This window comes from Desmodus rotundus, chromosome 10 (assembly GCF_022682495.2).
Source record: "Desmodus rotundus isolate HL8 chromosome 10, HLdesRot8A.1, whole genome shotgun sequence".
In the NCBI taxonomy this organism is placed as follows: Eukaryota; Metazoa; Chordata; class Mammalia; order Chiroptera; family Phyllostomidae; genus Desmodus; species Desmodus rotundus.
This window is the reverse complement of record NC_071396.1, coordinates 83751486-83778457: the sequence shown is the minus strand read 5'-3', so window position 1 is coordinate 83778457 and position 26972 is coordinate 83751486. Positions and strand designations below refer to the sequence as shown.

At 39.8% G+C, this 26972-nt stretch overlaps 1 protein-coding gene across 2 annotated transcripts in view; it reads left to right on the top strand.

Annotated features, from left to right (window-relative positions):
* KLHL14 (kelch like family member 14) overlaps positions 1-26972 on the top strand; it is a 92303-nt gene that overhangs the window by 12507 nt on the left and 52824 nt on the right. For both annotated transcript variants that reach the window (XM_024580597.3, XM_045188000.2), the window contains exon 2: positions 14510-14631. In XM_024580597.3, coding sequence (XP_024436365.1) covers positions 14510-14631 — 122 coding nt within the window. The remainder of the gene's footprint in view (positions 1-14509; positions 14632-26972) is intronic.

The following is a 26972-nucleotide window of genomic DNA, read 5'->3' as shown; positions in this document are numbered from 1 at the left end:
AGGCCTCCTCTTCGCATATCACCTGGGCACTTTCTGACATGGAAAAGCTAATCGTGATCATGACTTGTGCAGTCTCATCTTCCTTTGTTACAGCCTCCTTGCGATTCTCCTTAGAGACAAAAAAATATCTGCAGCTACTGATAAGAAATTACTTTACTACTCTTAGTAGGTTAGGTACTGTTACTTCACTAACTGTTGCTTTGAGTGTGTGGATATGGAAGAATATCTAGCAAACCATTTTCTAAGCTTAATGTTTATGCTTCTGGATGGAACAATTTCTACTTGGATTATGGATCTCTTTGAACATCAAATTCTTGCTCTCTGTTACAAGATTTACTTCTCTACTTATAACAAAGATGACTTCAGGCTATCATTGTAGATCTGAGTGCAAAATTGTACAAATTTTAAAGTAGATTTTTTTATCTGGATATTCAAGGGGTCACAGTGTTACCAAAGTATCTGATAATTTTATAGTGGTGAGTGCGCACTATCAGCAGATCCCTAGAAAGCAGATAACCTCTGAAAGTCCTGTGTGTGTGTGCGTGTGTGTATAGAAAGCAAGCATCTTCCCTTGGCAGAAGTTTTGGTGACACAAAGGAGGTAGCCCATTCTAGGCAGTCACTTCAGAACCCCTAGAAGCCTAAGAAACTTCAACATCATTCTTATGTTCAAAATTGGGGGGGAGTGAGGGGTGGGAAGCAGACAAAGCAAAACTGAAATATCAACCACTCAAATGCACTCAAATAAATTCAAGGTTTGTGAATTCTCCAGAGCTAGGAAACAGCCAACTAAACCAACCCCAAGCAGTATAAGTAGACATCCATTTCAAAGAAAGGCAACCCTTGCACAGGAAGGAGCCCCTTAAGCCTTCCATCAGCTTAGTCAAACTGAGAGCTCAGGTTCCAGAAAACAATAGCCTTTTTGACCTAGAAAGAACCTCACCACAGAAAGATGTTTCTGGACAATGTTTCACTTTTTTTATGGCAAGGAAATTTTAGAGTCTCAGAACATAAGAAACATTGAACATTTCTGAAAGCTCAAAGAAATGCATGTCTATAGCCTTATAGACACTAATTAAAGTCTGCCACAAAAGCTTATGCAAAACACTTCTCTCCACTTTACTATATCTGTGCTTTCCCTCCTCATTGCCCTTCCTCCACTGGAACATTGCTACCCACTAACATGTACTACGTGTGCACAGTAGCTGCACACCAAACAGAAGGAGGTCAGGAGCCTGCCTCCTCATTTCCTAATTCCGCTACAGAGGGTAGTTGGTAGACTGCTATAGAGCATAGCTGTTGTAAAGTGAAAGTTAGTAAGCCCCTTTCTCAAGGCAATCATGTGAATTTGACCATAGAAGGCTCTTTCTCAGGTGTCAATTCCCACAAGTGGGTGTGAGGCTCAAAGGTCCTCAATTCCCATACGTGGTGTGAGACTCACGCCCTACATTCTTCTTGGCTGGACAGTTTTATTAAGAAGGGCTATATTAGACTTCTTGAGCTGCCGTAACGGAATAACACACACTGGGTGGCTTAAACAACAGAAACTTGTTTTGTCACAGTTCCGGAGTCTAGAAGTCCAAGATCAGAGTGCCAGCATGGTTGGTTTCTGGTGATGCCTCTTTTCCTGGCTTGTAGATAACCATCTTCTTGCTGTGTCTTCACATGCCCTTTCCTCTGTGTGCACAGGGAGAAAAAGAGAGGTGGGGGGAGAGAAACATCGATTTGTTGCTCCACCTATTTATGCCTTCACTGGTTAACTCTTGGATGTGCCTTGATCCAGGATTGAACCCACAACTTGGCATATCTGGGCGACGATGCTCTAACCAACTGAGCTACCTGGTCGGGGCCACTGCCTTTTCTGACGAGGACACTAGTCTTAAAGGATTTGGACCCCACCCTGATAACCTCATTTAAACTTAATTACCTTGTAATGGGGGTTAGGGTTTCAACATATGAAATGGGGGGGTGGGGGAGACACAATTTAGTTCATAACAAGGATCAAGAATAAGACACAAGGAATTAGAAAATAAGTTAGGGAAGCTAACTGAAATGTTGCTTTTCAACTAGCTTTATACAGGCAAAGCTATTGGGCAGTTGAGCAATTATCCAAGTCAGCAATATATTAATAGCTCTTCCAGTAATACAAAGCTAGAAGAGAAAAAAAAATGCAGGTCCTCTTTCCTCTGCCCCAGAAAATCTTGCCTAACTCAGTAGTTCTCTTAAGAATCAACCATAGAGGTTTTTTTTTTTAAATAAAATATATCTTCTCCAGCCTTACCCCAGAGATTCTAAATAAATTCATCTGTAATGTGGACCCAGGGGCCTACATATTTAAAAATATCCCAGGAGGTTTTGTTACCAGAGGTTTTTAAACCACACTTTCAAAATCATGGGACTAAACAAATAATTGCTTATTTTCCAACTTGCTACATATGTGTAGAAGATGAGAGAAAAATACTGATGGTAGCTTATTGAAAGAAAAGCTTGAAGAAAATCTGTTGCAAAATTAAAAGAAATCTGAATAACTCATAAAGAAGAGAGAGAGAGAAATGAGTCAAGGGGAAATTTACAGGAATTACAAGACTCCAAGGATTTATTTCATGATGGTGAAATTTGGGTACCTAGCACTAGAGAATTTTCAGAATGATTCAAGCTATGCAGTATAGTGTCCACAATTCAGCTTCAGAGAATACAGTAAATTTCCCCAGAATAATTTGTTTCTGCCTGCCAAAGATCTAATAATTGAAAAGGATTGTGTCATGGTTTGGCTGATTGGGTGGGTCTTGGAGGCTTCTGCACATGTCCTCTTGGAGATGATGGATATTGGAGGTTATCCTAGACCTTGCAGAGCACTGGAGCTAAGGTTTACTTAGTTAGCCCCTCCAGGGTTGGTGAAGCAGCAAAGAACAGAAAGAACTAGCTCCCCATGGGGAAGGAGGGGAAAAGAGGAGGAGGATGAGAGATTCCTATTTCCCTCCCAGCAGCAGGGTGTCTCTAAGCTGGATCCCACAAGCCACACCTCATTGTCTCCACAGCTCACACACACCCCAGGCCCGACTCGGTCCCTCCTGCGTATCTACCCCAAAGTAAGGGTAAACTTCTTCATTTATCTTAACTCTAGGATGATTTCATAGACTTGTTCTTTCCCTAAAAGCAAATTCTGACCCATTTAGAAGCTATCAGCTGAAACTCCCTTCTCTGGAAGACAGACACCTATTTGTTGCCATGAATATTGCAAGAGAAGCCTGGAGTAATCTGTTCGGTTACTAACTAACTTTTCTCACTGTGTCCTTGGGCGGCCACTCCTGCAGTGACTCTCCCACTGGAAACGGCCTGCTTGCCAGGAGGCTGGCTCCAGCCCCTCGAACAAGTTTCCTCTCTTCCCACCAGGAATCTCTCCCTGGAGTTAGAGTAATGGACAAACTCAGTCCCTAGACCATTAAGGGGAGGTCTGGCCTTGCTTCCCCTTAGCATCGTCCTGAACGGCTGAACTTCTTTCTTGGGAATGTGATTTTGTTAAAATACTCATTTTTACTGTTATGCCCTAGACACGCAGACAAGTAATTTGGGGGGAGGGGATCTTATATCCTCAACTTGAACTGTCAACATTATTCTATATTGTTGTGTCTTTCTGCATTTTTTCTTGTGCCGCAGGCATCAGAGTTTCATTAGGTCAGGAAGTCACTCATCTCTTCACAAAGTTGGCCAGATGGGAAGCAGAGAGAGAGAGCAGTCTCAATAATGAGATTGGTTCTCAGGAGGCAGCGGAGTCTCATAATTGGGCTTTATTAGGAGTTTAAGTGCAGGCATTACTTATGAGTTCATCACTAACATGAGAGTGATGCTTTCTCTCCTTTTGCCACTAGGCTACCCAGAGCTGGAATGGCTACTTTGCGACAGGCTGTTCAGACCCACTTCTCTCCTGAGCAAGGAGAAGCACTTGTTCTTATCACACAAACATTGCGGCTCCCCACCAGCTGGCTGGGTAGCAAGCTTATGTGCTAGTGAGCAGGAAGACCCTGTGTCCCTCTTGCAGGAGGATTAGACTAAGAGGTAATACTCACCACACAACCTCCTCACAGGGATGTGGGGAGGATTAATGAGATGCTATTTCCATTGCAATGTATGCTCTTCCGAAGAAAGGCACTACGTACTAGATATTAGAATTAGGGATTATATAGGTAACCAAGCCAAGAAGATATTCAGCCACTTCTAGTCACTAAAGCAAGCTTTATTCTGGGAGGTGGGGAAGGAGGGAAAAGCAGTGAGAGGAAATTGGCCAGAAGCCATTGTCCCTCATGAAGCAAAGGACGAGGAATGAAGTGTGAAGGGCTTTGTACAGTATAAAGACAGACCCATTCTGGCCCTTGAGACTTATAATCTAAGTCTTTGGGAAACTTATATTTCATGATTCAGATGAAGACCTTAAGACTATTTTGTCATTTCTGTCTCTTCCATCATTAGTCAGTCTATAGGTTTGGTGCCCAGAGAAATGTGGCAAAAGCGTAAGTGAACTGCTGCATTCACATGCTGGAGGACACAGTGGTATTCTGGAATTAGTATATGTCAGGGAAGAGTTGTGGGAGGCCCCTGCAGGGGTTGGGCTGGGCTGAGGACGAAGGGGAGGGAAGGTGGTTAATTAAAAGACTAGGTGCAAAGCTACAGTCACTAAAGATGCTGATCTCATAGTCAAACGTGTAAGGGGCAGAGATGGAATTAACTAGGTTTTTAGAGGTTCAAATTTTAAAGTCCTAGTTTCTTTTATTTATTATAGTGAGTCTTCAACTGTGGTTTATCTCCCACTGGTAGGTTATGAGACAATTTCAGATGGTACACGAGAAAACTTTTTTAAAATTTATTTTAATAGTTAGGCTAGGTATTACTATATTTTATTATATTACTAGATTTTAACATGTATTAGAGATAAAACTCAATTAACCCATGAAGCCCATGATTCGTAAATATAATTGCTTAAGGCAAGATTCTCAATACTGGTTGCATATGAAAGTCACACAGAAAGCTTTAAAAAAACCACCAATGATGGGTTTCACCCTACATCATTAAATCAGAGAGGTACCTTCATCCTAGATATATTTTCTAAAAGTTCTCTAAACAGCAGCCAGCATTAGGGACCACAAGGAAAGACTGGGATTAAAGACTTCTTTAAGTGAGCAGTTTTAAATACAATATTAAGTAAGTAATATAGGGTGTGGATATGGCAAATATAATGAAGAGCCTATATTGTGCTAAGAACTAAAATTCGGTAAACTTCCCTCTTCCGTGGGCGGCTCCCGTTCTAGCAGGCAACGCTGATCCTAAAGAACAAAAAGATAAACAGAAATATCCGATCAAAATGATGGATGTGGTCATTTGGCAACTGCAAGACTGATTACTGGGCATGCTGGAATAGGGATAAAAGACAGACGGGTTTGGGGCGGGGGAGGGTGAAGGTAGCAGGTTAGGTTTGAGGGTTAGTCAGTAAGACTCTCCGTTCCCCAGTATGTTCCCTTCTGACTCTTCCACCCTGGAGCTCAGAAATGGGCCTTTTCCTCATTCCCTTTTGCCTTCTGACACCACCTCCACCACACACTTGCTGACTGGACCTTAAAAGCGATGGGAAAAAAGGAAGGGTGATAAAGAATCTGTAATGACATGTTCCTGGGTAATCCCTGTGATTACAAGTGACTTTGACTCTGTTCACCAACTCATTTTTTTATTTATCATTTCTCCATTCACACAAAAAGCATTTATTGCCTACCTCCTATATTGCTTTTATGTATAGTCAGAATTTTTCTCAGTGAATGTGCATTGTCTTTATAGTATGATCAAACAAATTCTTAAAAGTACTTCATTTTAGAAAAACGAAGTACTGTACATGACTGACCACTCTCTAGTCACAACACAGCCAGACTCCAGGTGGGGGAAATGTCAGGAGACAGGAACTAAGGCATTTCCAGCCAGGCCTGAGAATCGCAGAAGGGCTGCGTGGAAAAGCCCTGGAGATACTTCCTCTGTGAACTGGAGGGAATGACACCCATCCTGATGCGCTGGAAAAGGTGCCCCAGACCTTTTTCCTCTATCCTTTCATCTGTTAAATGGGGATAATGATACTTCGTGTTTACCTACCTCAGAGAGGCATTATCAGGTCTATTTAAAGGCTCTTCCCATGAAAGCTGCTATGTAATTACCAAGAACAACTATGATAAAGAAACCTAAATACAACAGCAAATCAGCTGGAACAAATTCTCAAGGGAGTTTACTTCTCTGGAAAATTTTAAGAAAAGGGTAGCAGCTCTCCTCTGGGGACTCTGGGCGTCATTCTAGCTGGAAGTTTAGGGAAGGCTGCCCGCTCTTCCAAGTCTCCTCCCGGCCGGCCACTCAGGATCTCCTCTGCTTACTTTCCCCTATGGTCTAAGCAGTTTCCATCTGAAGTTCCTCTTTCAACTTTTTTCAGCCCTTCACTCAGAAACGCTTATCCCTGAACAGACTCTCAGCAAGGCATTTACCAGTGAGAGAGAAAGAGAGAGAGACATAGGCAGAGGCAGAGAGAGAAGGGAGGTTGAAACATATTTTATAAGTAGTAGGATATAGGGAATTTTGTAATAGTTTTGGAAAAGAGGATTGCAATTGATCATTCATGTCCCATTTCGCTGAAATTCATCAGACAAAGTAGGTTGGGTCGATTAGATGGGAGCAGGAGCTCGGATGGCAAGGGCGGCACCACAGTGACAGCTCAGGGAGAGCCAGCTCAGCTGAACTGGGCTAGTGGAAGCGTGGTTGGGATGAAGAGACAGACCAAAGACACATCACAGCTCTAGAATTCATGGGACTTAGCAAACATTAAATATAGCAAAAAAAAAAAAAAAGAAGAAGAAGAAGAAGAAGAAAAGGCTGGGAGGAGAAGAGTCAAGATTACCATAAAACTTGTTGACTTGGATATCGTAAGTTTCGATGACTTCCTTACCAGAGAGAGAAGACAGCCAAGAGAGTGAATAAATTGAATTTATGAATGAGATCTGGATGAGTACCACAGTAGGAAGCCTAATGGTTTTATATTTTTGTGAAGCACATTTATGCAGTAAATACAGGGTGGGGCAAAAGTAGGTTTACAGTTGTGAGTACACAACACATAGAGTTAATTCTTGTATTATTTTTTATTAATTATTGTATTATTTTCCACACAAACAACTGTAAACCTACTTTTGCCCCTCCCTGCATTTTGGCTATTTAAAAATGGTGCGACCTATGGTATCTGCAAGGATTCTAAGCACCAAAAAAAATATGCCAAAATTCCAAGGATTGATTTTCAACCAAGTGATTTGTAAGGTTTAGAATTATCATTTTTTCAATTGATTACTATGGTAACTCCATAAACATTTTCCATGTGCGACCCATATCCCATATCTGATACAATTGTTATGGAGCTCTACAACTCCGTGTCCTACGGAAAGCCAAAACCCATTCCCGTTTCTGTGAATCCCCGGGATTTGCACCTTCCTGGCTTTTCCTGCCTCATGCTCACCACTATACATCCCGGCTGTCCCACCAGATGTGAAATTGCCCATCACTCACTGCTTGTCTAAAATGCTGAGCCATCATAGGTTTAGTAAAGTCCACTGAGATTGGAAAGTCACAGGAAAGAGTCATAACATTCCAATCTTCCCCAGCCTCTCCCTACTGGATCATGTTGGGAGTGTTAATTTTTATCTCCCCTCATTATGCAGAGAGGCATCAACTGCAGAAAGTGGCTTTTATTTGTTGAAGAAGGTGGTTTTGTTTACAAGTAGCAAAGATTTATCTTCTCATTACACTTAAATGACTTCACTTAACCCTCAAAACATTCCCATTTCACAGATGAGTTAACTGAGGCTTTAAGAGGTTGAATACCAGCCCAGGGATATAAACAAATGAAATGGTAGAAAGAGAACTTAAATCCAGGTCTGGATGACTCTTAAAATTAACTTGGCCTTTGAAGGATTGGATAATGTTTACTCACCCCAGTTTACTTTGCCACTTTAAAACTGCTTAGTTTTTTCGTACTGTTAGTTTTTGAAACCTTTATGTTTCAAAAGAATTAAAAGTTCATACTTTCCTAAAGACCATGTATGGGGAATGATAGAGTAAAAACCTCACTGATTTAGTATCATTTTGGAGAGAAAGAGTCAGGATAATTAAAATAGCTGAACAATGGAAATGCAACTCCATTGTTTTTAAGTAATAAATAAAACTTGTATGGGGACATAGGCCACTTGCTTGTCACACCTGCAAATCACACAAAGGTGTAGTTAATACTGATGATGATGGCGATAAGGATGAGGAGGACAATAGTATTTATTTAGTACTGTTTTTTTAAAATTAATTAATTTATTTTTATTCAGTTACAATCGTCTGTATTTAGCACTGTTTTAAATGCTTTACACATTTTATTATTATTTCTTTTAATCTTGAAAATTTTTTTAAAAAGCTATCTTAGGCCTGTTGTTTTCCCTACTTTATAAATAAGGTTAAATAGAACAAAGAGGCTGTCCCAAGGTCACTCAGTTTGGAAAAGCTGAAGCCAGGTGTCTCAAGTTAGCTGAGGCTCACACACACCTTCAACCACCAGGTTGTCCTGCTTCAAGAACCATGATGTTTTCAATAGATTTCCCCACTAGGGTGGAAGTACCGGTAAGTGCCATGAGGAGCAAGGAATTTATTCCTCTCGTTGCCACCAATGCCTGTGGTGCTTAGAACAGGACCTGAAACATAGTACGAGCTCAGTAATTATTAAAGAATAAATGAATCAAAACAAAGTGTCTAAACCAGTAGAGAATATAAAAAAACATTAAAAATAGTCATGTATTTGGTGTTGGAAATGTTGAACTAGAAGAAATAGAGGATAGGGAAACCCTGGCTTGAAAACACTTGGCTTTAAAAAAAAAATCTCTATTTGTAGCGAGCTGGAAGCTAACAGGAACCTAGCACCTCGCCGTGGCTGCTAAAAGACTATTGTGATTTTAGAAAACCTTGAAAAGTAGTCTATGTCATAGCACATACCTCATTTTCTATATGTGGCAACCTGACCTTCACATTTTTAGAAGAGACAATGATAGTGCGGAGACACTCAAAGGAAGTGGACAGTATGTTAAGAGAAACGAAAAGTTTTTCAGAAAGAAGTGGGGGTTTTCCACATGGGAAAGAGAGGACATGTGGCAACCCCCTCCCAGTACTGGAAGAGCTGCCGTGACGCAGAGCTGAGAACTTGCTCTTTCTCTTTAGAGTCGGGTGGATTTGCAGCTCAGCATTAGGAGAAAATATATTAACACAGCTGTCCGACAACTTTCTACAACAGAGTGGGTTTGCAAAATGAAGGCCCAATTCATTATAAATTTTTAACTGAGAACAATAATTACTTATGAAAAAACTGTTAAAAGGATTACTATATTATATGGAAAACCAGACCAAGTCAGTGGCCTCAGGTCTGTCTGTCTGTTAGAATCAGCTGGAAGACTGTGCAACTATTGATTTTTAAGGCCACGTCCCTTTGAGTCATAACTCTGGGAATGGGGACCTGAGAATTTATGTCAAGAATCTAAATTTTGTAATCCTCTCAGTGATCTTGTTGACTTACCAGACTTGGAAATCACTGAACTAGTTTACTTCAGAGTTCTCTTCTAACTCTCTGATTCAGTGATGCTTAGAAAATTACAGAATATTTTCCTTCATAAATACATAAGAATTATTTATAATTTGTAAAATGAATTTAGTTTAAATGTACATTGGTAGCTCTAAACTGCCAGCAGGCTACCTGATTTTTTAAATGTTAAAGCTTTTCTTTCTTTCTTTTTTATTTTTATTTATTTATTTATTTATTTATTTATTTATTTATTTATTTTAGAGAGAGGGAGGAAGAGACAAAGAGAGGAAGAGAAACACTAATGTATGTTGCCTCCCGCACGTCCCCCAATTGGGGACCTGGCCCACAACCCAGGCATGTGTCCTAGACCGGGAATCAAACTGGTGACCCTTTGGTTTGCAGGCTGGCACTCAATCCACTGAGCCGTACCAGCCAAGGCAAAAACTTTTCTTTCAATCTAATGAAAACTTTATGTATCATGGAAAGAAAAACTTCATGTGGCCTGTTTCCCAATTATTAAAGTTCCAAATCACTGAAATAAAAATAAATGAGACTTTACCGTACTCAGGAACCAGTATGATGAAAAATTTGTTTACACCAGGAGGTTTTAGGTCATCCTTCAATCATTCATCCTGGGAACCAAAGTACATATGCGCACGGGCACACACACGTACGTATGCACACGCACATGCACAAATGTGACACATGGCAAATGGTGGGCAATTACTGAGACGGAACAAAGGAAATCTTCAGATTCCATCTCCTTTTTAACCTCATGTTTTTCTATGCAGGAGTCTAGGAACTCAAATCAAAGGTATCCAAATGCTATTTTTAATTGTGACATACTCGGCTCTTTGTTTAAATCTCTCTAATTCATTACCTTGTAAATACATTGCTTTAGTCAAGGAGGTGCTAAGATGATAAGTAAAAAGAAATATTTTTAAAATATTAACATATCTGAAGAGAACATACAAATTTTGGCTAAAAATTTGTTTCCCTATGTAAAGAGCTTTTGAAAAGTAAGCCATGTTGCTATATGAAGGAACTCCAATTATGCAATAGTGACATGTTTGTAGATTTCAACTAATCTAAAATTAAACCTGTAAGACTTGGCTGGAACTATTTAGAAAAGAATCATTGAAACCCACTTTAGCAGGTTAATTCTCCTAATTTTATTTTCCTAGTTCACAAGGTTTTTTTTTCATGGTGTTTTCAAATTGAAGTTCACATACACCTGACGAATAGCATAATAATAATCAGAGTTCTCAATATCCAATACATATCATTATTACCTGTCATTATTGTCATTGTCCCTGTTATAATTGCACATTGTGAAAGGAATAGAAGCTTTTCTATAGGAATTATTCATGTGTATTACTTTCTAGGAGTAATTGAATAGTTGACATTGCATTTGTATCAAAGTAAAATATGTGATGTTTTCTCTCATTTGTTTCATTCTTAAGAAATGTAAAGTAATCTTTATTAGATCCCTTTACAGATCCAGAAAGGTTCATAGTTTTATGTAATGTCCAAATATATACTTCCTTATAACAAGGCTGAAAAGGTAGCCAATAAATTAAAATAATAATTTTCCAAGAACAAAATTATAACAATTGGGTAGTGGAGTCCATTTAATTAGCTTGCATTTATATCCGTAAACTCAGCAAGAATCTCCATGAAAAATATCACTTTTCTTTTTTAGCTATTTAATGAGATTTGGTGTGTTGAAATACAGCCCTGTTTATACCGTCAATATCTAAAGACTGAATAATAATAATTTACCTTACAGTTTACATAGAACTTGCCTTTTCACTTCATAGTAATTAACCCTAGAATCCAGTTCGTCTGGGTCTAAATTAGAAGTTATAGTAAAATAAATATTAAAGATTGTATTTGTATTTAACAATACCTCAGCCTGACAAAGTAGAAGGCCTGTGTCCGAACAGTTTCTGCCACTTGCTCGACTGCAGGAACCCCTCTCCGTAGAACGGAGCTATTACACCTACCACATATGGATATTTTGAGAGTCAACAGAGAAAATGGTGAGAAAAACACTCAAATGCATTTTGTTATTTTACGTGTTCTTTCTTCTGTACTATGCTACTTCTCACATGTGTTATCCTATTTTTAGTTTCTATGTGATTCACCTTCACACGGTAGAATTTCAAACTTCATTTAAATAACGTCAATACCGGATTGGGAAATTGGGTAGCAAGCTGTAGAAACAAAAATACTCTAAGTAAAATATCATAACAAATTGAAAGAATAATGATGTAAAACATGCAAAATAATTAGAATGTGTCTTCCCTCACTAAGAAGGGCATGCGTTGAACTCGAGCAGTGCTCCTTCCCAGACAACACACAGCCAATGAGGGTAGCTGGGATTTCCTTACCTCCGTGTAATTCCTCCTCACAATCCCTGAGGAGGCCTGGATGGTGTAGAGATTTATCTCAGGTTGTGGAGAGCTTCCATTGCTGCTACGCTAGCTGATCCTTTGAATCATGTCATTGTTGGCGGGGTGGAAGTTACCACGTGCCAGCTGTTCAGTGGCTTACGTGTTGATAGTCTCAGTCCAGTTCTGAGGGGACAGATGGTAAGGACTGGCTCTTTGGGCAGAGAAGACAAAGATTCTAGATTTTCTCTTCATCTGCAGAGATGGTCCATTTAGGTCAATGTTGAAACTCACCAGTGATTGGTCCAGGGAAGCTGCCTTTATCAATGAATAAAGCGACCTTACAGGCATATTTGAATCACGCAGTTATCTCCCTTTGTTATTCCTGTAATGCATTTTAAAAGCAGGATATGTATTTAAGTGGTAAAGATTTAATTATATTGCTTTAGTGACACCACCACTGGAACGAGCCCTTTCCTCTATGTCTAACCAGCAAATATTGGTCGATCTGCCCATATGTGCAGTCTGGCAGCACATAAATGTGTCATGTCACGACACCCACAGAATCGTGGCTTCCAGTTGAACAGGTCTGTCTGCACAAGGTAACTGACAGCAACCTAAAAAGTTTTTTTCTTATCTTGACTTCTCTTATACTCACAGAGTGGTTGATTATTTGCACTAAAACTACAGTATTAAAAAATAGTCTTATATTAGTTCTGTAACCATGCGTTTAGGAGATTATGTAATACATCAATTTTGTATGTATCTCTTCAATGTAAAAAAGAGGTCCTTCCTATCCTGAGTTTCCTTAACCCCTCTCAACAAACCTCCCCAATCACTGAAAGCCTCAACATATGGAGTTTTTGCTATTGAATTCTGTTTTTATTTCCCAACTACTGGTCTATAAGGGTACAAATTCAAAGTACTTTAAATGGAGAGAAGTTGAGTTTTTGTTTGTGGCAAAATTAACATTGCATGCTGATACCACATTAGTCATTCTTCTGTAAGTGTGGCTCCTCCTATCAATGAGTCCCTATTTGGAGTTTCTTCAGAAGGTATTTTTCCTACTGAGGCATACACAATTCAGTCAATGGTACCAGAGTTTCATTAAAGGAATTCTCTTGTTCCCTTCCTTCACATGGAAATGCCGTTAACTGTATTAAGTTAACTCGCCCAACGTTAGGTTCTTAACCAACAAACAGTGCTTCTCCACAAGGGCATACTTCGCCAAGCGTCCTTGAATCTGAACAACAGCTGAATACATAATAATAGACTCAGAGCCACACTGTGGGTTGTGATCATATTTAAGAGGAACTCTTTGTATTTATTGACTTTTTCCTCCAATCATGCTTGTTCTGTTTCTTTCACCACCACCTTCAGCCTTTCAAGTAAATGAAAAGTTCAATTACATGTAAAGAGACAGTTAAATCAGCAGGCCCCTTGTAGGGGTCTGGGCCCCCCCTCCCTGCTCCAATCACAAGTGTGCTCAATCCATTACTGTTCCTGAGGATGTACATCCATCAGGCCGAGTCTGCTGGCCAGGGTGCATCCTATAGCTTTTACTGCATATGAGACGGTGCAGGCCTGTTCTCAGGAACTGCCAGGCAGACTGGGAATCACAGTCACGGTTAATAGCAGTGAATTGCCAGTTCTTGATGGGTGGGTAGTCACTCCTTTCAGTGGTTGCCCCCTGGGGGAGAAGGTAGAAAAACAGAGGGAGGGAATTAGAGTGACTTTGCACAGTTGAGCAGGTTCATGCCGCTGGATCGGTGGCAAGCGTTGGCAGGGCTCCACTCTGGGGAGGCTCAAAACAACCTCGCAGTCTCATTTTTACCAATCGGTGCTGCTGGGTCGCCCGTGGTGCCCGGGGATGGGGTGGTAGGCAGGGGTGGAGAGGGGAGGGGGAGCCGGGAAGGGGATGAAGGCAGAAGTCCCAGCTAAGTTAAACAAACAAAATGTCCTGATCATACTGGTTAACCCACCCCAGTTAGCCCTGGGCTACTAATTGCACCAAACTTGTATCTGAAGTTCCCTGGGTGATTAAAGAGTTGGCTCACAAACTCTCTGCATAACCTTAATTTTTTCAAGGTTCTTTGAGTGGAGAATGGCTTATAATAATGATTTTGACTAATACGATTTTTGACATGCAACTTTAATGCTTAACCTTAGTACAACTCCAGAGCATTTCATGTGTACTCAGCTGTAAAGAGTGATGATTTAAAGGGATAATATAAGAAAAAGGTCGTTCTAGAATGAACCTCTAACAAATTGCATAAAGGGAGCTTATTATTCCATGAGTATGGGGATATGCCGCTCTTCTGATCATTTTTCTGCTTGGTTCAAAAAAATTGTTGAGACATGAATGGGAGAAGAAACAGGAAAAAATGATATAGAAATCTGCAAGCAAGGAACATTCTTTTGATGGTTATGACTTCGACGCCACTGAAAAGGCTCTACAGTAATGCGGTTATTCATCTCCTCTTTTGTTTTGGGTGAAGAATCCGTTCTAACAAGAAAATGTTGTTATTGGTCGGAGGACTGCCTCCTGGGCCGGACCGCCTTCCCAGCAATTTGGTCCAGTACTACGACGATGAAAAGAAGACGTGGAAGATACTCACAAGTGAGTGCCTGCCTTTATTTATTTACCTACCTGTTTATTCCACGTTAGAGCTGTGTGGCGTTATTGGAAAACATGGCTAATCAAATTAGACATTTTATTGATTTGTGACTCTTCGGAGGTCTGTTTATATGGCACCAGGGATTTAGAGTAAGAGATTAAATTAGCATTGCAAAGGTGGCCAAGTTGGTGGTTGAATAGGCCTACATTAAAACTGGCCTAAAATCACCACGAGTTTGTGTTGCTGTGTGTGCTGAGGCAGAGGGGGGAGGGTGACCAAGATATCCCAAAAGAAAATCTTTAGTTATTTTTTTGTTCATTGGGAAGTGAAAGGTTGGCTAATAGCATTGGTAAATTTTCACATCAGATTGGTTGTTCAGTTTATTGGCTCAGTAACGAACATTCCTTTTGCTTTTTAGACATTTTGCTCGTTCATTTTTAGTCTGTAGAACTTGATCTGCGGAGAAACACCCCCTCTATTGCCCCACAGTTTGGACGGACAGATAGAGTTGTGGCCTCTCCCCAGCTGCACTAAATTGTGCTTGCAAACTTCCACCCGAGATCTTCCTCCCTCCCTGCTTAAACGGTGATTGTGTTTTACAGCAAAGCTCTTGCCTTGGGCACTGAGATTTGGAACTTATTGTTACATTGGTTATGATTCCCAATCTGATTCAGTCATGGAATCAAAACTCATCGTTTCCTGAGTGCAGCGGGCTGTGTGCGCCAGCCCCTCGTGGGCACAGTGGCTGCCCTGGTCAATAAAACTAAATTCTAACTGTCAAAATTGCCCTGAGCTGTATAAATAAAATAATAAATGAGCAATTTTGATCCATAAATCAAAGCCATACATTTAAAACTGACAAAAGGGGAAAGTTAGGCTTTCTTATTGCATATGTCTTTTAAGTAGTTATATATTTTATCAATTTTTTGAAAAGCATTTCCTTTCCTTGTACGGAAAGCCCTTTAAAATAGTAGAAACATGACAACAGTTTGCCCGTAAGAGCAGAAGAGGAGCAAAGACATGTGAGGTGGTGCTTGAAATAATACATTTTGGGGCTTGCTTACCCCAGCAAGCGGTAGGTAGCATTGTCCAGGAACCACCCTGGGAAAGCTCCCCAGGCACCCATCCATTACGGCTGTAGCAAACAAGTGGTGGAATAGTAGCAGCGAGATGAAGAAGAACGAAAAAAGGAAAATACCTTAGAGATGCCTTAAAATCATTTTTAATCTTTTTGACAAAAAGAGTGACTTAAATATCTGAATGCATGACCAAGCTGTATTGTAAAGTTTCATCAGAAACAAAAGCTAAAGTAAAACTAAAGAATTCATTTTCTAACACTTGATCAATCCTGGAGAAAGCCTATATACAATGAAATATGAATACGAGGAGGAGGAGAGAGGAAGGACAAAAGATTTCCTAAGAGAGACAGAGAAAGAGAGGCTAAGAGACAGGGAAATAGTAGACCCAAGCAATAAATGATGTTCATTTACAAATCCATCTCTTTTTCCAAATATGCAAGGCCAGGTCCAGTGTGCTATTTGTTTGAAGCCCTTCATTAAAGGCAAAAAGATTAATTACAGTAGTATGAACGATACCTAAGTCTGATGTTCATTTTGAACCATGTTCTGAGATGGGGTAATCATCCAGCTCATTGTCCAAAATGGGACACTTTAGAGCATGACATGGGGGTCTATTAATTACCCTGGGACAACAGGTATGGAGTGGCACATATGGTCACTCTACTCAAATGTTTCACGATACCTGATAGAACTTTTTGCTTAGAGAGATGTAGTAAGAAAGCGTGAACTTGAATCAGTCACACCTGGGTTCAAACCCATATCTATGACCTTAAGCACGTCATATACAAGTCCTGAGTCATGAGTACTTTACTGAAGCATCATAATTTGAGTATTAGAAAAACAGTTTTGTGTTTATCCATCATCTAGCACCTAGCATGAAGTCAGTAAGTTGTAGGTGCTGCTGCTGTTATTGTAACACCACTACCGATGGTAGCGCAAGGGCTGCACAGGCCTTTACACCTTAGGCTTCAGACAACTGATGTGCTCCACCAACAGGGGGGGAAATTACACCACAGCTGACTCTACACTTGGACCCCCTGCTGCAGAGTAGGGAGTCTATTTTCCACTGTGTTTATGTGTTGGATGTAATAGTCTACTAAGAAATAGAGATAAATGAGTATCTGTTTACTCCATTCAGTACGTTTGAAATGGAAGGAAGTAAAGACATAATGTATAGAAAAGTTCTTATAATGTAAACATATTTAAAGGTCTTGAACTTTTTTCTATGTTCAAGCATAATCAGAGTTTTGAAATAAATGTCTATGCTACTCATACCGTATTTCACGGAGACTTGTACTTTACAAAATTGAGTTTCAAGACTATACTTTCAGGGATCATTTCTATAGTTTGTTAAAAAATAGAGTTTACCACCTGCTGGACTGTGACTCCAGGACCCCAAGTACAGGCGCAGTTTTCAGGTTTGCTGGAGAAGTACACACAGTTTATCGGGATGATTTCTGCGGCTGGTCTGAATTTTTAAGTTAAGCCATCTTATTTTGCTACATTGACTAAATAATGTAAGATTTCCACACTATTTGGACCACCTAATCATAATAAAAACATGTTTCTCATTGGAATAAGAAAATATCCAAATCCTCCCCAAATGCAACGCAACATTAGGGATTGCAGAGCTTCCAGCTGCCATTCTTCTGGCCCAGAACAGCTGCTGAGCTAATTGGCAGGGAGGTGAGGACGACAAGCCACGCCAGGAGGCAGCTCCTGCTTTGGGGTCTGCTTATTTACTGAATGGCCATCTCCATACAGACTAACAAATAAGCTAACAAGTGAAACCCAAAAACCTGAGGGTGGCTGGAGTCTGTGAATCTCAGAACCCTTTGCCCACTTGGCCTGAGCAAGCATTTCACAGCCTGTCACACAGACACGCTCCTTTTAAAAAGAGGCAGGAGCACAAATACTCCCCTGTGGAAGCCGCGCTCTTCACACACATTATGAAAGGAAGGTCAGTCATAATTTTCCTTAGATCTTATCCTGTTGTGTTACTTATATTTTAGAAACATGGGGTGAGGGGGGCAAAGGGGGAAAAACTGGGACAACTGTAACAGCATAAACAATAAATAAATAAATAAATAAGACAGATCAAAAGGGAATAATCCTATTAAATATTAAAATATCTACAAATAACGTATATATATTTAGAAATACTACAGTAATAATAAACATTTAAATAATAAATAAATTGACTAAAGCGGAGATAAATGAAAATGAAAATGTAGTTCTGTATAACATAAAAAAAGGAAAATGCAACAGTCAGCCAACCAGTGGTTTGATCTACCCAAACAAAAAAGGGCACAATTATTCTCACTGAAAAGACTCTTTTGGCAACACGCTGGCACAGACTGCATTTTTGTCCTCCTCTTTGGAAAAATCACTTACTATAACATTATAACATTAATCTTAAGAATAGTGACAGAGCTCCCCAGTCTCTTTCAGAAAAAAAAATATTGAAAAATTACATGTAAAAATGACTGTGGAGCCCTTTTGTAAGTGTGAAATGTTAAGTAATAACAATAAAATTGGCGTTGTTGTTCTCTTGACTGTTAATAATAAAAAGGAAGTTAAAATGCACTTTCATTCATTTTTATTTTACAGTACTGCTTTTCTTGCATTTCTCACTCCTGCATGCAGTCTCCCGTTTCATTCTTAACTTATTAGGAGGCAGTACAGGAGACATGAATACTAAAATGGCCAACGCAAAACACGTGCCTCCTGCACATTGCAGGCCCTAAATTCCTGGTGCAAAGATCAAACAGAATTTCCCTGGCTACTGTGTACTTTTGTAGCATATTTCTTACCTATCAAAGTTCTTCTGTGGTCCAAGTCTGGGAAGCCACGGACGTACGTGCTCCTCTGAGACAGCTCTGAGGAGCTGCCATTTCTAGTTGCAGAACCCACTGACCAAGTTCTGTACTGGTGAGTACAGAATTGACCTCCTCTGTTCCCAGGGCCTGACATCCTCTGTCCTACATTTCAGATAATGACTCTACTTATTAGGTGTTTCTTACTGCTTTCTGTGAGCATCGACAGGAAAAGGCTTCAACATACATTTTTATCCTCCCACGTGCCAATGATCACTTCCCACTGATAATGTAGGAATGAAAATTGGAAGATAACTTAGAAAGGCTTATTCCTCCTTTTGGCCACCATGAGTTCCCTTTGTTAGAGGTCGGGGGAATGCCTCTTTTGCCGTCTTCCTTCCCTGTGATTGGCAACTCTGTCTGTTTCTTGGTCGTGCAAGGATTTGGGGACTTGTATTTTTAAGTCATAGAAAATAAAGGAAACCACTGTGCAGAGGTTTCCTGGGTTGTGCCCTCTGGTCCATGGAGGATGGTTAACTTGATCACCTCCATTTAGGAAGGGTCGTGGAGCTGGGTGTCATGGATGTGTTTTAGGAGGGTCACAAAGATCAGAGGCTGGTACACTCTTCATACCTTTTTAAAAATATTTCAAAATACACTTTCCACAAGTTTTGAAGGAATAGTACAGAGAAAGCAAATTATATATAAGACATTGAACTTCAGTTCTAATGTCTGAGCGATGGAGATTGGTTTAATCGTTACTTTTTCGGAGAATAATAAGCCTACGTGCTGATGTATTCCATTGGACTCCTTTCCGTGGACCTTCTGTTGCTTGATGTCAGTTCATTTTTGTTCTTTGAGAATGTGTTAGGGGAAAAGCCAAGTTAGCCAAAAGCAAATAATCGTTTACTATTATTATTTCTTTAGAAGAAAATAAAATGTAAGTTCAAATGAGGTTTTTATACCTGTGGGTTTCCTTTGTACATACTATCTTTATTACCAAGAACCAAAACCCACAAATTATTTCATTTAATTTCATTTCTAAACAGGTAGGTAGAGTCCATAAATAGTGCATTTCTCATTGCAGGAGAACCTCAGAAAATAATGGGGTACTTCCAGAATGATTCTGAAAATGCCTGGGCAGAATTTAGACTTACTTATGGACCGCATTTCTTCATGTAGCAAGCCATTATTGAACACCCCCTCTGTGCTGGATGGCGAAATGTGCATAAAATCATCTCTCCTCTTAAGAAACTAAAGAGTCGATTGTAATATAGTGTGCTAAGGGAATAGGGAAAGTTCATATTCTAGGAGTACATGTTTAAAGGGGGCCCTGACCTACACATGAGAGGTCAGAGAAGCTTTCCTATAAGTGACCATCTGTAAAACTGAAAAAAAAAGTGGGTAGAAATTATCAAGGCAAAGAGGTAGATGAGAAAGTACTTTAGTAACAAACAGAGTCTCGTGCCGAGAAAGCCAAAAGGCAAGAGAGAACTGGTGCTTACAGAAACTGAAGTGAAAGTGTACATTGATAGGAGAATCAGAGATTGGGGAAGTATGTGGTGGGGCTGGAGAGTTAACCAAGAACCATACTATATGGGACTATTTCAAGGAATTGTTAAGATAGGTTCAAGAATTAATAATTGGGAGTAGGGATTACCTCTCTAATTTTTGTTTCCAATGTTAGTGAAAACCCAATAACCTAAAGATATTTTTACAACAGCATATAGTTGTTCTCTCTTAGCTTGAATCTTTTTTATTTTAGTTCGTCAAGTAATTGTTGCCATAACTTTGGACAAAAAAGGAGAGAGAATTGTGTTTGGATTTTTAAAATATGTTAGCATCTAATTTTACCTTCCATGAGCTCAATTCTAATTTGAGATACATGGCTACACATTGCTATATATCTTGAATTATTTGCTACTGTGTACTCATGCACCAGTGCATTAGTGGATTTTTTCATAGATTTTTTTTTAAAAATATGTGTGGTGGTCACTCCAAATACTGTCTTTTAAATAAGTTGGTGCCTAGAAAAACCAGTTGACTTTATTTCTGATTTATATCCCCCTTGAATATAGCAATTGCCTTTTCTCCAGGAAATAGCATATGTACAAATAATTTTGATGCCTCCTTTCCACACAAGTGGTGGCATTTACTACTGAATCTGGCATGAAGGAAGTATAAGGCATATGGGCTGCTTAAATTTGCTCCGTGTCATTCTTAGGCAAATTGCAGACTAAGGCTGGCAAACCATTGAATGTAAGGACTGAAAGATTAAATGATCTTCTTGCCCAACCCTCTCACTTTACACATTCATTTCATTCATTCAACAAATATAATTGGTATCTTCTAGATAGCAGGTATTGTTCTAAATGCAGAAGATGCAATGCTGAGTCATCGCAAATATTATCATACCTTCATTAAGCTCAGAGTTCAGTGGGGGAACCAGCATTAATAAATAACCCCAGATAAAGAGGAAGTGGGGGCTAGGAGGGGGTGGCAAATGGGGGAATGGGGACATCTGCAATAGTGTCAACAGTAAAAAATAAAGAATTAATACATAAATAAACCCAGATAGCAATATATAATAACAAAATGTGATAGTGCTCTGAAGAGAAGGCATAAAATATATAAGATCTTGTAAGGAAGAAACCTGATCTAGTTTAGGAGTCATGGGGAATAATCACCAATGCAGTGGCATTTAAGTCACTTAACCTAAAGTAAAGAGGAAGTTACCCAGCTGCCCAGGTAAAGATGTGAAAGAAGATTGCTCCAGGTTAGTTAAAAGTTAAGTGCTCAGACCCTGCAGAAAGAAGGTATGAGACTGAACTCAGAGCGAGGGGGAGAAAGATGTGACATGTGGCTAAAGACTAGTGAAAACCGGCCCATGTGGGAACTTCTATATTAGGCTCACAATTTGGGCTTTTAAGTGACTGAAAGGTGGTATCACAGGCAGAGGCACACAATGATTTGGTGGCAGAATGAGGAACAGAGCACGGGTCTCTGTATTTCCATCAAACGGCGCCGCCTCATGTACCACACCAGTCTGTCTCACTAACACGTGCCATTAGCCGAGAGTCCAAGCGGATGAATGGGTTTGTACCTGTACTGACCCATTTCATCCATGAAAATATGAATGGATCCAGTGCACTTAGCATAGTACCCCATTCATAGCACAGAACTAGCATAGATTAATTGAATGAATATCCTACCCCTAGTGGTCAAGTATATAATCTTGGTGGTATGTCACTCGATGTAAGTGATAAAACTTGAAACAGAGTCACCAATGAAAAACACACATTCTCACGCTTACGTACACTTACACGCACAGAACAACATCTTTCCGGACAGATTGCCCTACGTTACAATACACTCCCAGACCTTTGTTGACTGTGAAACTTTGGGCAGGCTGCTGTCTGATCCTTCTCATCTGCAAAGTGAGTATAATTCTTCTTAGATTTATTGTGAGATTTAAAAAAAATAATACAGATAAAGCTCTAGACATTATCAGGTTGTTCCTCACTAAAGTTTTATTCTGTTTTAGTCTATTTTGCATTTTTTATAACCAAGCAGAGCAAGCAAAAGACCAAATCTTGTCTTCTGCTTTTACCATCAAGAGTTTGACAAATAAGATATAACCTTTGATTCAGAACAAAATTTCTATCTATTTCTAGCATGAAGTTTTTGTGTATCAGTCAGGATGGGCCAGGTTATGCTATGGTAACAAACAACTCCAAAATCTCAGGGGTTCAAACCAACAAAAAATTATTTCTCACTCATGCTACACATGCATCACAGTTGTCAGAGGGCATCTGTCTATCAGAATCTTTCAGGGACTCAGCCATGCGGGGCTCCATCTTGACATGTATCTCTACCATCAGCACACTGCTGGGGGGAAGACAGTGCTGCAGCATCTGGACATCAGATATTCCGTGTCCTCTCCATGCCATGCTCAAAGTACACTCAGTCCTCCAAAGGGACAGCATCCCAAATCGTGGAGCTCAGTGTCAGTCTCTGGGTGAGGGACCATCATCCCAGTATCAGGTTCATTTGACCTGGAAACAAACTAAAGCACAATTATCAGGTCCCCTCACACATAATGCGCAGTGGTAGATTAAGGACCAGATCAGCACAATCAACCCTTTAATTTGGAAAGAGCATAGCAATTGAGCAATCCCACCTAACAGACATTGTGAAGAGTGACATCCAAGCTTGCGCTCCTTGATGGGGGCCTGCCTAATTCTGCTCACTGTTCTTGGTTCTCCATGGTCCCCGCCTCCACCTTGGAGGAGATTTTTCTTTTCCCCTACCTTCCTTGGCCACATCTGAAGTGAGCCTGACACTGTGTTCTTCCTGGGAGTGGAAGATTTTCTAAGTCCATTTCAAGTCTGCAGACATTTAGGAGACAATAGTTCTTTTAAGTCTCTAATTGTCACAGGCTTTTTTAGTTCAGGCTGATGGGTCTTTTGGCAGTTAATCCTCCTGAAAACTTAGCTGCCTTCTTATGCTTTTATCCACTCTATGGCCAGTGTTGGTGGGCACAGTTTTTTTCTAATATACTTCATAGATTGATTTTTTCCTTTGCTTTCTTGCCCCATTTTTCTCTCCTCTCCTCTAATACTCTCTGTCTCTATAGTCATACATCCACCAGGCTTTGATGGAATAGCTCCCTTTTCCTCATTTCCCTGAGTAGAAAGAGTTTCCTGGGCATCTCACCCCCCACTGAAACTTCTAAGACACCCGATGCAGTGAATTTACTCTGAAAGCTGTATCTTTAATTTTGTCTTTGTCAGTAAACCAAGTTTTAATTAACCTTTTTGCTCAAAAATCTTGTCATTTTGTGTATGATACATAAAACCAAATTCTTTAACCCCATGAGACTGAAAAACATTGCTTCTTTCAATGCTGCATACTGCTAAATTTTTGGACACTATCTTTTCCTGCTCATACATGAGCCATTTTTTGTGGGATCGGGATCTCTCTTTTTTATAGATCTTGCCAAGTGCAGCCGACAGAAATAGTACACATTATCAATGTTCTGTTTTCCACCCTCTTCCCCTGGAGGTAGATATTCATTAAATAACTGATTAGCCATCCAAGTAAGAGCAAACCACAGTTTACCAAGTGGTTTTCCATGCCATAATGTGCATTTCCATCTTTCCACCCTACAGAATCAATTTCCTTGTCATCAGCCACTGGGCGCTCTTGGTACCAAGGCCTGTATCAGTCAGATTAGGCTGGGTTGGGTTAGGTCATCATAACAACAATCGCCAAATCTTAGTGGCCACTGAGAATACAGATTTATCTCTTTTAATGTCCTATGTCTATGGTAGGTCAGCTGGGGTCTCCGTTCCACATAATTTCATTCCAGGACTGAGGTTCATGGAAGCCCCAGGATTTGGCATGTCATTGTTTCCATGGCAGGGGAGAGGACAATTTCACACTGATTCATTGAGTGTCTACCTTGAATTAACATATTTCATTGTCAGAAACAAATCACTTGGCCACACCTAACCTCATAGTGCATAATAGAGAAGTGCAATCTTCCCAGATTCTCAGGAGGATCATCAAAATATTGGTTTAATAGCCCTAATCATTACAACAGTGCGCCCTTATGTTCAACAAATACTTGGTTCACTCTTCTTGTCGCATGGAAAATATTCTCGCTTCTCCAGTGAGCATTTGTTGGGCAGAAGAGATGGCTGCTCCACGCATCTTTCTCCATTTTCACTGTGACTCTCTTGTGAGGACTGATCTTTATTCAGGGAAGATTAGATACCTCTACATTAAAGGAAAAGTTTAAAACTGCATTTCAAAAATTACTATAATGCATTTCGGGTAGAATGTTTTAAAGTTTGGCACCCCATAAATAGTTTAAATATGTCTGAGTTTATATAATTTTACTACGTTAATTGTTTATTATACATCTATAATATAGTTGTTCAAACATGTATGCAGATGTAAATTACATAGATACACATAAGTCCCATAGGACAGAATGGATTTTATCATTTAGAGTCACCTCATTGAAAAAGAATTGAAATGACTTTCAAAATCACAGCAAAAAAGATATGATTGGGGTGAGTGATTATTATTATATTCAAATATCTTTATAATAATAAAGGAACGATTAAAGAAAAGTGCAGATAAGCATACCGTTTCTTTTCGGATCCACGGGATGGCTCGGTGGTGGAGTCAGGAACCAAATCTGTTTTTCATGACTGTCTGGCCAGTTAGAAATCGTGGTTTTGTGTATCGTAGGAATGATCACTCTATGGTTACCCCTTTATATTTATTAATTACATTGGTCTTGATGCAGCAAACAGTTGGGCTTCACAGAAGATGCCTTAAGAGCCTGGCTGCATTTAACTGGCCTTGACGGTGGTTTTGTGAAAGGCGAGTGCTGAACAGACACTTCCTTGCCTCCCTGTCCAGGTGTCAAGGCAAACTAATGTCCCTTCCAGGGTGTGCTAATTATTAACCCTACTGACATGCTTTCTTTGGTCATTAAGTCTTAATTTCTTTTAAAAAAATATAAGGTCGAATTCCAGTTATTTAGCTAGAACAATAATCATTGTGAGTTTCAAAGATTGAAATCTTCTCACATTTTTATGTTGAGAACGCAAAGCACTTTCAGAAAACCCTACTGCTAAGGCAATGATGTATCACTTTCACTTTCATTATATGTTTTTAATCAGAGCGTGACTTCACACTAGACAAAGCGATGCTTTATGCATGGTCTCACTTGTTTTTGCTAAAATCTTTTGACATGATTAATTTTACTTTAATGCTTTTGTCTTGTTGTAATGGTAAGGATGATGGGTATAAACCAGGCAAAAATACATGCTTTTCTATTATAATGCCTCTGAGCATTAAAAATATCTTAGATGAAAAGGGAAAAAAATCACAGGAGACTGGTCCAACTGGAATTAAATTTCTTGCTACCTGAACACAGAGTACATGAGATTTTTAAAAAAATGATTCAGTCATTGTTTTCCGTTTTATTTTTGGTATTTTCATAGCAATTTATTCATCTGTATGATTAGATCTGAAGAGGAGGAGAGATTGTAGCTCTCGGATTTCTTGATCTCATTTGTCGCTTTGTAGCACTTACCTCCTGCACGGTATTAAGGGACCAAAGTATTAACTAATTCAATACAAGGCGTATTTCGACCAGATCAAGGAAAAGCCAGCCTTTCTTCTCCATGGTGATGCCTGGCATCAGATATGGGTTAGTTTTCAGCTGTTCTACTTTTCAGTCTACAAGAACTAAATACAATATCCTTTGTCCAAATTACAGAAAAGGAGTGATTGGGAGGACTTTGAAAAGAAAACAATACACCACTCAACAAGTGAGGCCTGCCTCACCAGCAGCTGTCCACGTATCAGTTTTACCATATTCACTTTTTCTTTAAATAAATGACGGAGTTGCTTGCCCATATTACAAGAGTATGAGACCTCCCTTTTTTCTACCCAACTTGTCAGCTTGTTTTACTTGCCTCCTAAATAAATCCTATTACACTAAAAAGGTCATCTAACATTGCCCAATGGGACTTTGTGCAATGATGGGGCTGTTCTGTATCTGCACAGTCCAATAGGCCAGCCACAAGTCATATGTGGCTATTGAGTACTATAGCTATTGAGTACTAGTCAAATGTGGCTAGCAGAAAAGAAACTAAATTTCTAATTTTATTTCATTTTAATAAATTTACATTTGAATCACCCCCTGTGAGAAGTGGCTTCTGATTTAACAGCACAGCTACGTGGCAGAAAGCTCTGTGGTGTGTTCACATTCACTTAGGAGAGCTGTCTGCCGCCCCATGCCCACTGGCCCAAACCTAGTCCCCTGTAAGCAAGGAAGGAAACAGATGCCCTCGTGAAATAACCGAATTTGAAGAACACCCAGTGAACCACACGTAAGCCCTCTCCTACGCACTAGGGTTTTATCTGTTGCTTTCCCATTCTCTCCTTCCACAAATCCCCACTTTTTCATCTAGTTTACCTGGTATATTCAGTTCCTGAGGCTACCATAACAAAGTACTAAACACCTGGCAGCTTAAACAACAACAATTTATTCTCTCACAGTTCTGGAAACCTGACACTCAAAATCCAAATGTCAGCAGGGCCATGAGCCCTCCCAAAACCCTAAGGGAGAAGGCCTCCTTTCACCTTCCTAGTTTTTACTGGCTCCCAGCAGTCCTGGGTAGTCCTTGGCTGGTACCTTCATCGCTCTAATCTCTGACTTGTCTTCACATAGCCTTCTGCCCTGTGTCTCTCCTCCGCGTCTCTGTTTCTAAGTCTTCCTCCCATTTCTCTTATAACAACATCTGCTTTAGAGCCCATGCTAATCCAATTTGATTACATCTGCAAAGACCCTATTTCCAAATAAATTCACATTCACAGGTCCTGGAGATTAGGATTTAAACATATGTTTTGGGGGACACAATT